Source organism: Nelumbo lutea, chromosome 5 (assembly GCF_056320005.1).
Source record: "Nelumbo lutea isolate HS-2025 chromosome 5, American lotus-T2T, whole genome shotgun sequence".
NCBI classification, from domain to species: Eukaryota; Viridiplantae; Streptophyta; class Magnoliopsida; order Proteales; family Nelumbonaceae; genus Nelumbo; species Nelumbo lutea.
In genome coordinates this window covers 31,218,528-31,233,991 of record NC_142688.1, presented here as the reverse complement: position 1 = coordinate 31,233,991, position 15,464 = coordinate 31,218,528, and the positions used below count along the sequence as shown (strand labels likewise).

General features: G+C 35.6%; 1 protein-coding gene across 1 annotated transcript; it reads right to left on the bottom strand.

Annotated features, from left to right (window-relative positions):
- Positions 1–5,448: 5,448 nt before the first annotated feature.
- On the bottom strand, positions 5,449–11,381 carry LOC148851437 (laccase-14-like). The gene is made up of 6 exons (XM_088944534.1): positions 11,012–11,381; positions 9,836–9,987; positions 8,160–8,404; positions 7,054–7,194; positions 5,945–6,877; positions 5,449–5,775 (listed from the first exon to the last, which is right to left on the bottom strand). The coding sequence occupies exons 1-6, from the start codon at positions 11,117–11,119 to the stop codon at positions 5,648–5,650; spliced, it is 1,707 nt and encodes a 568-aa protein (XP_088800660.1). The 5' UTR covers positions 11,120–11,381; the 3' UTR covers positions 5,449–5,647.
- Positions 11,382–15,464: the final 4,083 nt, after the last annotated feature.

Below are 15,464 nucleotides of genomic sequence, written 5' to 3'. Positions count from 1 at the left end.
GGACATATTTTTTTACATATGCTTTAACCTAAACCGCTTTATTGCAAAAAAATAAAAATAAAAATGACTTGGTTAATAATCAAATGACCTTACTAGTTGAATCAGTTATAACCTATTTAACCAGGAAAATGGGCTATGGTTAAGACATTTTCTTTTGTATTTTTAGCCATTTTTGTCTTAATAACAATAATTCTCATTATTTAAACCATGTTTTTGTTTAATATGAAGAATATGCTCATTTTTCGTAAAGTTTATAAAAATATTTTTATTTTTATTTTATATTATTAAATTTATGATATAATAAAAATTGCTTATTTACGGTGAGAAAATGCAATTCTAATATATTTTTTGAATATTGGTTTTTAATATTATGGTCAAATAAATTAATTATAATAATCAATCCACCACCCAATTCAGGATTGTAGGTCCATTTACCACCAAACCACTTGCCTATGGTGACCTAGATAAATTGAACCATTTGACATGGTTAGTGGAGTAATGTGTTAGACATTAATTCTATTTATATTTTCTCTTAATTTTTATCCCATTTACATCATTAATGAAAATAATTCTCATTTATTATACTTTTTTTATATAATAAATATATAATATTATAGAATTAATATGCCCAAATTTTTACATGTTTTAGAACTTTATTTATTTTATTATTTAATTATAATATCATGTGTTGATCCATTTGACATGGACAATTGATCCACTAAACCACCACTTGGATGGAAAAACTATTTTGCTTTTTCGATTGATTTTAAATCATGTATTCCATTTTCATCATTAATAAAAGCAATCCTTATTTTCACATTTATTTTTGTTTAATAAGATGAATATATAACATTATAAATGTATCAAACTACTTTATACAAAGCTTATGTTTTTCTTTGATTTTCTATATATATATTTATAATATTTAATAATTAGTTATGACATCATAGATTGACCCATTTGACTCGAAACATTAGATCATGGACCTACCATCTAGATATGAAAATGGTGTCATTTTCATATTGGCTTTAAATTTTACATTTTACTTATATCATTGATAAAATAATTATTGTTTATCATGCTTATTCTTGTTTATATGATTAATATATAATATTGTAGACATGCCCAAAATTGTTTCATATTTTTTGTATTATTCTATTTTAAAAATTTTATTTTTTAATTATACATCATTGGTTAACCCATTTGACCTGAAATGTTGAACCACTAACCCACCCTCTAGATAGAAAAATGGTTTTATTTCCCATCGGTTTTAAATTGTATATTCCAAGTCCATCATTAATAAAATTATGTCTATTTTATCATACTTATTTTTTTAATATGACAAATATATAATAATAAAATGTGTCCATTTTTCAAATTTTATTTATTTTCTATATTTTTGTGTTTTTTATATTTTTAATTTGTATTATTTATTTATAAGATCATGAAATTCTCCATTTAACCCAAATGGTTGAACTACTTACCCACCACTATACCTCTTTGTGGGTCGGGCTTTGGCTTGGTTTTTGTCAAAATTTGAATGGACTTGACCAAACGCCCAAACCCATAGTATAAAGTTTGTAGGCCAAAAGCCCAACCCAACAGGTCTGCCCATCACTTAGATGGAAAATATGATTGTATTTCTAGGTTTATTTTAAAAATATGAAATTTCATTCTATTAATAATTATTGTGTATGGATTTATTGGTGGAATTTAATGATGAGAAACAAAAGTATAAATGTTGGGAGAGAGAGAGAACGTGATTTATTTAACGGAAAAGTACGAACAAGTCCAATGAAGGTTTTTGAATTCCATTGCAGATCTATAAACATTAAAAATGTAAAAAAATATAAAAAAAATGCCCACTCTATACACCAATGTCCACCTGTGAATTGACATCAATTTCAAGTTGGCACCCACCCCAACTGTACTTTGGGCCTAAAAATTCTGACCCTGGGCTGAACCATCATTCTCCCTTTATTTAATGCATTAAATGTAGGACTTAATGAGAGGTAATTGAATGTAATTAATAGTATTACTTTAATTACATTTTTGGCCCTCTCATTGAAGATAAACCAAATTGAAGAAGATGGGTATTTTAATGAAGAAAAATTCTACAAACCCACTACATTATATATATATATATATATATATAGAGAGAGAGAGAGAGAGAGAGAGAGAGAGAGAGAGAGAGAGATTTATTAAACACCACATAAATCATTGATGGTGGATCCCAAAGGGTTGAAATTTGTTAGCATAAAAAAAGGGCAAATTTCTTAAATTAACTGTACTGTTTAGTTAATTGACTATCCTTACTATAACTATTGTCTTACACCATTCCTATTGTTTTCGACAATTGCCTAAATCCTTCCTTACCATTAAAGTTCTGTCATAAACTGTTCACATATGATATCATATGAGTGTTATATTTATCCAAAATTTCTAACTTACCCTTTTATAGTCCAAAATGCTCTTTTTGGTTTGCCCGCTCTTGAGCCCGTACCCGGTGAAAGGGAGTATCTCAGCTCTTTCTTATCAGTCTAATTGTCTTTTCCATTCCGTTTCAGGGGCAACGTGAGCGGTGGAGATGGTGTTTTAGGTATGGGGAAACTTTGCCCAACTTTTTCATCTTTTCAAGTGGGTATTTACCTGTGTAGATGAAATGGTCACTGAACAAGACGAAGGTGAACGGTGAGAAATCACAGAGAAACTTTCACATCCGTGGCCGTTTAACCAAGAGCGGAAGAAGTGGAGGCCAAAACAAAGACGAGATGCAAAAACAGTGAAGGACAAATTTGATATTTATTTATTTTTTGTTAGAAACAATAATAAAGGTGATGCCGTAAGGGTATGATTTTCAATCAGTTAAACAATAGAAATAATTTAGGAAATTTGCCCAAAAAAATTAGTACCAATATTGAAATTATATAAGTCACGCTATTGATTTGACAATGTGTGGTCAAAGATTAGGCATTTGAACAGACTGTTTCTACAAACGACGGAATATAAGGCTTCTACTAACGAAACCAGTCCACACGAGGAAATAGTGAACAAATAGTATTAGTCAAACACATGAATATTGTTTCTTCCTTTATTGACGGAATATAACCATGGTGACCACAATCTTGAAGGCGGCATGGATTCCCATTTTCAATGTGAAAACATTAATTAGAAAAAGACAGGTTTACTTTTATTTGAAGTGCAAAACTGAAAACTGAACTGGAGTGCAATAATTTGTGTCTTCTTAACCATGGTTTTTAAAAACGAATCAGTGACTGAACCGGTCAGAGGTCCGGTTATTGGTTTGAACGGTCTGACTATTTGATCTGAACAGTCAACTCATTCTGACAAAAAAATTAAAAAACGATCAAAACCGTTCGAATGATTAACCGGCCGATTCAATAGTTTACTGACCAAAATTAATAGTTTTGAAAGAAAATGCAGTTTTGAGGAAAAATGAAACCGATCAAATGACCGATTCCCAGTTTTTCCAATCCGACCACCTGGTCCGATCCAATTTTGAAAACCATATTTTTAATTGAATCATCCAAACAGGCATTGCAAAAAGGATATTTTTACTTGCCACATGGTACAATTTGCCATGCCATGTGATCCGAGGCGAATCCTTTCCTATTCAAAATGTGACATTGGAGTTCGGTTAAATAATCAATTGTATATAAATATATTTTATATATTGGAATTGACCCCTTGTTACACCAATCCAATAGTTTGCATTTTAAAGCTCCCGCCTTGTGAGGGACCCGTATTAAATCCAAATCTCTCCTTAGGTTTATTTGGAAACGATGAAAATAGAATGTAAATCCCGCTTTAGGGAAAATTTGTATTTCGGTTTATTTTTGTTTGTATTTGGAAACACTAAATTTATGTATTGACAGATAAAAAAGGTATATGCTTTTTGGAATTCGTGTTTACGTTTATTACAGTTAAAAGCCTCTCTGGTAACATGGTAAAATTGTTGGTGCAAAACTAACCGAACTTTGCAATTTATATGAGCCCTTTTTTACTCTACATATTTGCATTCATACTTATTTGCACCGTTTCTAGATGCAGCCTTAAGGCTATGTTTGGTTGCAGTGCAATTTTATTTGCATTATTATATATGCATGGAGTGTAAATGTAAAAAACGCAAATCCTTGTTTAATTTTGTTTTGGATTCTACTTTATTATGCTTCATGTCTTAATTTACTTCATTTATACTACAATAAAATAAAATAAACTAAAATTTGAAACAAAAATAAGTCAGAATTTACACTCAAATCATTTGCAGTGCCATAGTTTTGCATCAATGCAAATTTATTTGCATTGCAATCAAACAGCCTAAGTAAAAAAACTTTTCATAATTAGCTTTAATCAGAGGCCAACAAGGGAATAAACCTTCCAGGATGTTCATTGATTCTTCTTTGTGTGTATGTGTGTGTGGGTGTGATGTGATGTGACTTTGCTACCTTGTAGGAGCAGAATACTAAATGCATCCCATATCATTGCTGTTTCTGCTTGAAACATCTTGAATTGATCAATACAAATTGGCATATATTTGTTGTTATTTGAGGATATTTATAATTGAAACGAGTATACCTTGATAATATGAGAAATGAGTTTGTAAAAACAACAAATTGGCTTTCTTACTCTAGGGGTTGAAGTTAAATCATTTTACTTGAAAGTGACTCATATGTTATGCGACAACACATAAAACACGTTTTGATTACAAAGAGGTGGTACCAAACACAAACCCTAATGGGTTTGTGTGGTGGCTGGGATGCATGCAGGGCCCACAGGCGTGACATGTCATAGTGAATGTTGATTGATCAATTGATTCAATTGAGTTACTGGGTCATTGGCTCCTATAATTAAATTGTTGTCTACAGCTCAACAATGTCATAAGTACAAGCACATACCAATATACATATGTAGAAATTAGTAATAAATACATACCAATATACATATGTACAAGCACATACCAACAATGTCATAAGTACATTGCCAGAGGTGGCAGTGGCGGCGCTGGTGGTTTCTCTGTTCAATGCCGCCACCTCTGTCTACTTTCATCGGCAATGCTGCCGAAGGCAAAGGCAATGGCGGGTGGTTGCGAGCATCGGCGGATGGAGGCTCTGGTGAACAAATGGAAAGAAGAAGATGATGAACAACGTTTTTGCCCTTTATTAATATTAATTTTAAAAAGTTAACCTATTTTTAAATTTTTTTCAAATATATTAATTTTATTGATATTAAACCCCAAAAATTACCCTTATATTCTATTACCCGAAAAAAGAAACACTAAATCTAGGGTTTGAAAACCTTAGAAGGTTGTGTAGATAGAACAAAAGGCTGTAGGCCCTGTAATCGTGTAAATTAAAGAAATAAGTTGCCCAGTTTGTTTTATGGTTTAAGAATGATGTTTTGTTAATTAACGTAGAAAGAAGAGTGGTATAGCTAGCAACCATATCTATTTATCTCATATCGATAAAAAAACGATCCAAGTTAAAGACAATACAACAATACAAATTAAATTATTAATTAATGTAGTCAAAACCAGCTGCTAGAAATGCCTTGTGCCCAACACCGACGCTCATGACCTAGTCGTCGCCAAGAACCAGATCTTGCTATATATGTCTGTAGATCTCAAGTCTCAACATGGTGGCATTGGTGGCGGTGGTATAAGACTCTCATTCACACTGGAGCCGTTCTTCACTATGAATGCTGTGTTCATTCCCCAGCTAGCATGCCGTTCAAAATGACAATGCATAAACCACACTCCTGCAAAACATCACCATCATCCAATAAAACCATTTTTAATTAATTAATTAGGGGTTTATACATCTAACCGCCGGCCGGCCGGTTGAGTCCATAGGTTGGCCGCAGCTGGTCTTGCCGTCGACGGAGAAGTAGTTTGATCATGCAATAGATATATATAATAGAAACTTACCAGGATTATCTGCTCGGAATCTGACTGCAACCCATCCATTCTTGGGGACAGAAACGGTGTTTATCAGAGGTGGATCAACTAAGTTGTAGCTAGCAGGGTCGGTGACGTTGTTAAAATTTCCATAACCGCTTCCAAGAAGATAGAAGCTATACCCATGTAAGTGCATCGGATGATTCTCCGGCCCATTCAAGTTGGTCCCTTGGAACACAACCTCCACCGTAGTGTTGTAGTCTAGAACCGTCACCTTAGTACCCTGAGTCGCTGTCAGAAGACTCGACGGCAGATCGTCGCCCGTATAGTTAAAAGGATAAGGTGGCTCACTGGGGAAATCCGTTGTGTAAACCTCTGCAATCGATTTGTAGTAAGCTTCTAATATGTCGATCGATGGGTTCACGAAACTTTGGTTGTTCAAGCTTGAAGAGAGTCTTGTTCCGTTGGGGCCTAAGCAGGTGCTGCCTGATTCACAGGGCAATGTGCTTACAGTAATCGTTGTATAGATACGGAGATCGTAATCCTTTGGGACCTGTTCAGCGCTTTCCAAGCTTCTGAACTGTTTGGTGAAGCTGTCTGCTGTGTCGGTGTCGTTGTGGGCGGGGAGGGATGGCATCACCGGAGACGATGACTTGTTGTAGTTTTTATATGTTAAAATGGCCGTGCCGGTGGTGTTGTCGTAGGGAACGTTTCCACTGGCATAAACTGTTACGGCCATGTAATACCGAGCCGGAGTCTGATCGGCCGTTAGAATGGCGTCCATGGTCTGTCCGGGAGCTATCGTGATGGTTTCGGTTGTGATGGGTTTGATGTAGGCTCCATCAGATCCCACAACAGTGAGGTTATGTTGAGCCACTTTGAAGAACATCTCTTCATTCATTCCGGCATTGATAATTCGAAGCAGATATCTCCTTCCCTTCTTCACAATCATCTCAAATGTTCCTGATGATGATGAACACCATGCATCATTTGAGTTAATTAATTAGTTAATATAATTAGCTATAGCATCAACTTCATATTTTTAATTAATTAACAATATTGTCAAATTATATGAGAGATGGAGATGGAGATGGTCATCAGGTCATGGACATGGACTCTAATCTGATGCCCAGCTATACCTGGGTTTGCGCATGAATAGGTTTCTTTGTAGAGATCTCCTGGTAGGCCGTTAATGGTGTGAGCATTGGACTGGTTTGGTTCTCCTCCACTTTGAAGGGCATCTTCAATAATCTGCATCACGTCTCCGTTGTACCAATTTCCTACACATACAAACAAAACAAGGACGATTGGGTCAAAAACACTGAAGTGGGTTCTCAATACGGCTCAAGTTCAACTTGAACATGGTCCAACCTGATTCGGTCGGGCTAACTCCACTGGGGTTAAAACCTATATGTTCATATCCCCCTAAAACAACCTTCAGAACCCTTCATAACTGAGTGGGGTGAAGCTAATTTAGCCGGACGCGTCAGACCTGCTCAACCCGGTCGGCCCCACTTCATAACTGAGTTTTTTTTTTTTTTTTTTAATAGGCCTGAAAGTATATATCAGTGTTTTAAAAACTGACCTGGAGGCTGAACCATTTTTGCGTCTGGGTCGCGAGTCACCGGTTCGACTCTCTGGGTCAAATGGTTCAGACCGTGCCATGTCATCGCATGTATGTGTATAAGTTTATACATTTATATACATTATATGTGTGTATATATGTATAAATATGAGCATAAATATATATATTTTAGCAATAAATAATGTATAAATATGTTTTAGATATATTACATGTATTATTTTATATTTAATTCAGTTTTTAATTTTTTATTTATAAAAAATATTAAAAATTGCAAATTGAGGCTAAAACATGGATTTTTTTTATGAAAATAGCGGGACAAGGTGCCTTGGGATGCATGGGTCTCGAAAAGTTATCCCAAATAAAAAAAAAAAAGAAAACACCCCAATCATAAGAGTGCAAAGTTATAGCCTCTGAAAGTTTTACAAGCATTGAATATACAACTTACGACCCAGTTACTGAAAGTTTTACAGTCATTGAATGTACAACTTACGATTCAGTCACTGGGTCAAATGGGTCAATGATTTAACCAACCAAATCAACAGTTTTTTACCGTCTAACAGGTCTTGACTGAACCGAACCCAAAATCCTAACCGAATAACAATTCAAACGATTTGACCGGCCGGATCATCAACGGGTTGAAAACATTAGAAATATACGTACCGAGTATAATAGGTACCTCTCGATGAGGCTTTTTGAAAGGATAGCTGGTTCCGTGCTTGGGGTAAATCATGATAGCCCCATGGACTGTGGCTCGAGACCAGTCGCTATGTGCATGCCACCATATGGTCCCTTCCTCGTCAGAGAAAATAAGCTGGTAAGTGAAATTTGCTCCTGGTTGGATTGGGCACTGAGTCACGTACTCTGGCCCATCTGACCATGGATTCCTTGGTTGTTTCAGTCCGTGCCTGTGAGCATGACAAAACAAAAACAATGCTACTCTCAGAAAAAAGGATCCGCTTGGTTTAGTGGGGAACTGATTAATAACTGTATATTAAATTTTGATAAACCTAAATACAGACAACAGGGAATAAATAATGAATCAAGGACAAAAGTAGGTCAGCATGTTTGTTCTATCTATGGAACAGACTAATATATATGGTTGCGGTATGAGTTGGAAGGAATAAATTTTCACTTTAGCACTGGTTAATGAGCAGGTAGTACCGTAGTAGGCATAAGGCAGCCGATGAATCGATCTCTTGGCAAAAAGTTCCAAATAGTGCAAATAGTTGTGGTAGTGGCAGCGACGTCATTAATGGTGTTTAATGTTTATAACTCAATCAGCGTTTGAATTTGATGGATATTGGAGATGTTCATTGCTCGTGTTTGGCCATCACACCATCCATTCCATCCAAAATGATGTTTTAAAGATTTAAAATAATTAAAATTAAATTATAATGACCATTATTTCTTTTATTTTTTATTTTTCCTACCATGATTGCTGTCAGACTCATTTTCTATATAGCCCAAGATTTTTCCTACGATGGATCTAAAAAATTATGTATAATTATTCGAAATAAATAAATAAAGAAAGAAAGAAAGAAAAAATCTCTGTTTCATACTAGTTGATTGGTTGTGTTTCTGGTATCATAGTGGAATCCAACACAAAAGAAACCAAGAGAGTGATGTATGTACATACAGCAATAGTCATGGATGCATCGTCGGCTTTTTCTCATACAGATCACTGTTGCTACGGCATAAGCTAAAGTCGTGAATCATGAGCTGCTTCGCCTAATTTAGGGTGGGGCTTACATCCAAGGCTTTGATTTAGTGGTTTTAGCGCAGCGCAGCACAAGTGGTTTGTTTCTCATTTTGGGAAAATGAAAGGACAACAGAGAGAGTGAGAGAAGAAGAAGAAGAAAAAAAAAAAAGAGACCCTTTTAACTTTTGTGTATTTTGTAATTATTCGAAAGATGCCAATCATGTGTGCGTATGTCTAATTTTCTTTTCTTCCCTACTATACGTTTCTATGATAATAACCATTGAATCTTCTGAAATCTTAACTTCATTATTAAACAAGTCAAAGACTTGAGCTATTGTTTATGAAACACACATTACCAGTACCTACCAGAGTGGTTGAAACTTGAAAGCAAGAGACATGTGCACCAAACACTCCTGCATGTATGTGTCTGCCTGTTTTAATATTTAATTGTCCAACTAGCATACATAATTTATCCTCTATTTAACTAATTAATCTGGTCCAAGTATTGCAGTTTTTCATGCAAAGAGGAATAGAAGGACAAAGAAGAAGAGGAAAGTTGCCATATAACTTTGGACTAAATCCAACAGATAAATATAAATTCAAATAAGGAATTAAGTAGTTAAAAGTAAAGGCATACCAGTGAAGAGTGATGTTATAAGTCGCTTGGTTTACAACGTTAATAATGACGGTATCTCCTTTGTGGACATGCAGCTCTGGTCCAGGAAACAGGCCGTTCACCGTCAAGATAGGTTTGGTATAACACAATCGAGTGTAGTTTGTTTCTGTCAACTACAACAATTAATCACCAGTCACCACATATATATTTCGCAGTCACATCAGTAATAACATAAATACATAAAATGGTTAACTTAAAAATTTCAAAAGACAGAAACAAAGCAACAACATATACAAAAGTGTCCACGTAGGAGACTCTCTTAATCGGCCACGTGTCAAAATTCCAGCTCACATCATCCCTGTCTCTGTCTCCAACATGAGTATTTTCCTCAATTAATATTAACAAATAGAAAATTAATTTACCCAAGAGCCAAGAGTTATTTTGTGCAATATGGCCGGATCTTTTCGGACTAATTTTGGCCCTTGACAGTAGTACTCATCTGTCGGTTACTTGGCATCTCACCCTTTGACGAGACGGAATTTCAAACCTGTTAAATTAATTTTGATACGACAAATCATGCAAATTGATGTATTGATGCGGCCCCACCATGAGGTTAAGGTGGGGACACATCAATGATATACTATAGCCAGCCATATAGGCCAGGTTCGTGAATGGGGGTATTGTTTGAACTTTTGGTCCAGCAGCAGTTCAACTGTGAGATGCATACAGAGGTGGACGGCTTCCTTTTATTTTGGTTTCACTTCTGCTGCAAGCTCTGCTCCCTCCCAAAGCCAATCAAGAGATGGCGTCCTCCATGGAAGACAGACCGGCTTTCATGCGATAAGAGTCTGGAGTCTGGGATGGATAGACCCATACAGCCCTCAGATTTCATCATTCCAACAGAGACTGGTGGAAATTGTATAGGAAAGAACATCAGGGTAGGGGGGGCTCTAATAATAATGCTTTATGGTTAGCAAGTATTCCATGTCTGCTTCTTCCAAGTTCTAACTAGAAGATGAAATTAAGCAGCTGGGTTGGGATTTGCATGGGAATGCGCCCATCCATCGATGGAGTCGACGAATCGACATCACCAATTGCCAATCGCCCAATCCTATATATGGGGCTCCGGCCATATCACAAACGTAATTCTAAAATCAACTGGACTGGACAAGGACAACCAAAGATCTAATTACTTACGACCCAATCGTGCCGATAAACCGCGCCGGCAGCCATGCAAAGCAACCCATCAAATAAAAGAAACCCCAAAATCTCCAACAATAACACCTTCCTCCATGAATATTCCATCCCCTATCTCTGATCTCTCTCTCTTTCTCTCTCTCTCACACACACAATGGAACTTCTTCCCTTCTCTTCCGGTGGTCATTTCACCTTCCTCTTCAGGCTTTTATAGAAGTTTGAGGTTCAGCCCAAGTAATTTAATGCTAGATTTACATGGAAAAGAGAAGTAGACGACATTCACTTTTATCTTGATTGTGTGAAACTTGAAATCCACGTTTCTGTTCTTCGTGTTATATTCCTATTGGAAGAGCTTGTATACGTTTTAGGTGGATCACATCTCCTAGACTCGAGGTATTATATTCCTATTTGATGTGCATCCAACATTAATGAATGGAGTTACCAAAAATACATTAATGAATGCATAGTTGAACTCTTAGATTTAAAACATATATTTGTTTGACTCCACACCTTATTAATTGAGCCAGTTGCCACTTTCTATTTAGGTTAGTTATGGCTTTAAAACGTCCTTATTAAATAGAGGGATTACATAACGCAATTGGCAAATAACATGCAGAATTAATTTGGGAGTTAAAGCCACATATCGTATGGGTAATTCCCTTAAACCTCCCCTCACTGTTGGGGACAAAGGGACTTTAGGACCCTTCTGTTACTTTTAAGTGGACATCTGTTGTGTTCATGCTAATTCCTCCAATCCAGTTACCAGAATTTCCTAATTCTAACTTTACCTGAGAATTGTTAATATGAGTAAATATGTTTTAGTATTTCATTTCTTTTACTACATAAATAAACCTATTTTTGGATAGAATAAGCAAATCTTCTTGTTACTTTTAAGAAGCCTTCGTCTTGGTTTCATTTCATAAGAAATAAAAACAATGAAAAGGTAGAAAGAGATTTAAGGGTATTTTATTTTATTTTTTAAAGATTTAAGGTTTTTCCTGTTAAATGTTTAAGAATATTTCAGTCATTAAATATTTAATGGTTTTATATTAAGGGCAAAATTGACATTATAATATGCTTAAATCCAAGGCATCAGTTATTGTTGTTAGATTTTTAATGGTAAAATAATGGAAAAGTCAGGGGAGATTTAAGGGCATGATAAAGTTGAAGGGAGGTTTAAGGCCGTTGCAAAAAATCTAAGGGAGGTTTGAGGGATTCACCTTTTTCTTGGTACAAATATTGATACTTTCATAACGGCTGAAATAGCTTAACCGAATGTCTTATGGCTATTTCGTAACGGCTGAAATAGCCATCTTGACCTATATATTCCTCCATTGGGATATGTAAATCTAGATTTGCTTGGATCACTCCAAACTCCGATATATGTTGCAACCATATGCAGTTCATTTGGGCATTCTAAAGTCTGGATGATAACATGTACGGGCTTGGGGTGTCAATGGATCAGCTTTGCATTGGACCCCATCCAAATCAAAATCAATTTAGACGGATTGGACGGACCAATGAGACATATTGAGTTGCAAGGTTTTTAAAACCAAACTGGTTAGGGGTCCAATTTCTGGGTTGAACGGTTTGACCATTTGAACAAAACGGGTGGCCTGTTCTGACATAAATATAAAAAAATAAAAAGCAGCCAAAACCATTGGACAGTTCGAATAGTTTGACCACCTGGGTCAACGGTTTGCTGACCAAATCAGCGATTTTTGGCGAAATAATGGTTCTGGGGTAAAATAGAACCGATCACCTAACTAGTTCCCAGTTTTTCCGATCCGATCATTTGGTCCGATCCAATTTTAAAAACCATGTTGAGTTGCACCAGTCCAGACTTAATGGTCCAAAGTATTTATTGGATTGGATTGGACCTGATCTATGTATAATGAATTTATATTGGATTGGGATGGATTTAGCCAATATTCGGTCCATTGATAGAAGATAAGACTATAGGTGTCAATGGACCAGGTTTGGCTTCGAATTAATCTAAATTAAAATAAATTTGAACAGATTGGACAGTCCAAACATTAATTAGAGCGATCTAAAATGGTCCAAAATATTCATTAGATTTGATTGAACCTGGTCCATTTGTAATAAACTCACATTGGACTGGATCGGCTTGGACCAAATCCATTCCAATTCACATCCCCTAATAAGGAAAAATTCAAATCTGACTTAAAAAATGCCCAAGCTTGGATCATAACATTAATAAAACTTTCGTTTCTTAGAAAAAAACTACTCTAAAATATATTCTTTGTGAATTCTAATCCCAATAAATATGAGCATGGAATTAATGATGGGTTAGTGTCAGATCTGTCCTACTAAAATTTATGCCCTAACCCTAGTTAAAGGTAGGGGTGAGCGCTATTTGGTTGAAACCGAAAAACCGAACCAAAAATTTCGGTTTCGGTTTGTTTAGTTTGGTCTTTTCGGCTTTTGGTTAAAAATCAATTCAGTTAATTCGGTTTTCGGTTTCGGATTTTAGAACTAGAAATTCAGTTAACCAAATTAACTAAACTTTCTATTATTATATGTAATAGATAATATATAATATGTAAGATATAGTATATAATATATATAGTATATTATATATTTACATATTAATATATAATATAATAAAATTTGATTTCATAATATATAATATATATAATAAATATATATTATTAAAATTCGGTTTTAACTGAAATAGCCAAAAATGAACTAAAAATTTTGGTTTCGGTTATTTTAGTTTTTCTATAATTCAGTTTTGGTTCGGTTTTTAAAATTTCGATTTATTTGATTCGGTTTTTAACCGAATAAACTGAATGTTCACCCCTACTTAAAGGTATGAAAGAAGACAAGCCCTTACATCATTTTTAATTCCATTGCTCCCATGGAAAATACAAGCCCTTGTATCATTTTTAATTCCATTAATAGCTCCTGGGAATTAGCTCTGGTGAAGGCAGATTTGGCCCTCCACTAACATCATGACACATGACATCTTAGAATTGTTAAATGACACCTTGACACCACGTAGGTGATGACTTGCATTAGCCAAAATGATGGAGTCCTAACTGGCGATCTACCTTCGCCAACTTGGCGACTTACCTTTGGTGACCTACCTCTGCCAATCTAGTGGAGACTTGGTGACTTACATCCACTGACTTATTAGAGACTTGGTGGCCTACCTTCGCTAACCTAATGGAGACCCAGTTGGCGACCTACTTTCGCTAACCTACTGGAGACCTGGCGACCTACCTCCGGTGACCTAATGGAGACCCAGCTTGCAACCTCATACACAACTTGGGCAACTCGGCAAAGTGGCTAGTAGTACCTCGTCTAAGGTCAGCCTGTACTACCTCGTCATTACTGGTCCAAGGGACCTCAGTGTGAGGAGCGACCTCCTCGACGACTTGCTGACTTGACTGAGGTCCAGGTGGCGACTTGTGAGATGTGCTTGTCGACCTCTTCTTTATGCAAGTTACTGTTTTCAACTTCTTTAGGACCACAATGCTCAACCGTTACACTCGTTTTGTCATATTGTCCGCATCGGAGTTGATTGAACAAACTGTATCCCTCTCCTCCGGACATGGCAGATGCAGTTTCCCGAGAATCTTGGATGTGTTACAGAAAGCTCCCAGTTCCTTACGCCTTTATAAAAGTCTCATTTCCAACTTCAAAAGGTATGTGTAATTTAGCTCTCGTAGCTCCCTAGCTCTCTCACTTTTAACTCTCTCAAAAATCTCCAATTTGCTAACTTAAGCATTGGAGTTCCCACCCCAAGTAAAGCAGCCCGAGCACTTTGACATTATCATTTTGTAAGTTGACCCAACGAACTAGCCAGCTCGGCATCCAAACTGCCTTCCAGCAAGGAGTTTGCAGAGATCACGAATCATCAAACTCCACTTCTATAATTCTATTTCCACTCTTAATTACAAACAATCAACCAAAACAGAAAAAAAAAAAAAAAAGAATTGAAGGAATTTGGTAAGCTAATTTAAACTCCCAATTTTAATTATGTCTCATTTGCTATCAAATGCGGTCTTAGGAAATTCATGGACAAAGACAGAGAGATGAGAAACATAATTTGTTAAAGAAATGCAATATTGAAGTCAACTTTAGTTTAATTAATAATAATATATAATATTTTAATCATTTTTAAAATTAACTTATTAATACCATTCAATTTTCAGTTGTAATCCGAATCGGATTGAATCCAATGATGAATATCCAAGTTGAATTAGAATATAAATGAATAAAATTTGGATATGCCTATATCTGACTCCACCCCAAAAATAAATAAATAATAAAAATCAAGTACATAAAACCAGGAGAGATACACAAAAATAATATGCATTATGAACCAAAAACCTGGAGATGTTATTATGGGCCTCACTGACATGACACACCCATTAAGCAATTCAAACGTGTTACCATTGGATAGGGAAACTGGAGGACCCGAAGG

What these genes read in the sequence shown, in the direction of transcription:
- LOC148851437 (XM_088944534.1), bottom strand. Translation starts at nt 11,119, where the DNA reads ATGGAATATTCATGGAGGAAGGTGTTATTGTTGGAGATTTTGGGGTTT. An exon ending in TATAACATCACTCTTCACTG is followed by an intron (nt 8,405 to 9,835) that starts GTATGCCTTTAC and finishes TCATGCTCACAG; the next exon opens with GCACGGACTGAAACAACCAA. An exon ending in CTATTCATGCGCAAACCCAG is followed by an intron (nt 6,878 to 7,053) that starts GTATAGCTGGGC and finishes CATCATCATCAG; the next exon opens with GAACATTTGAGATGATTGTG.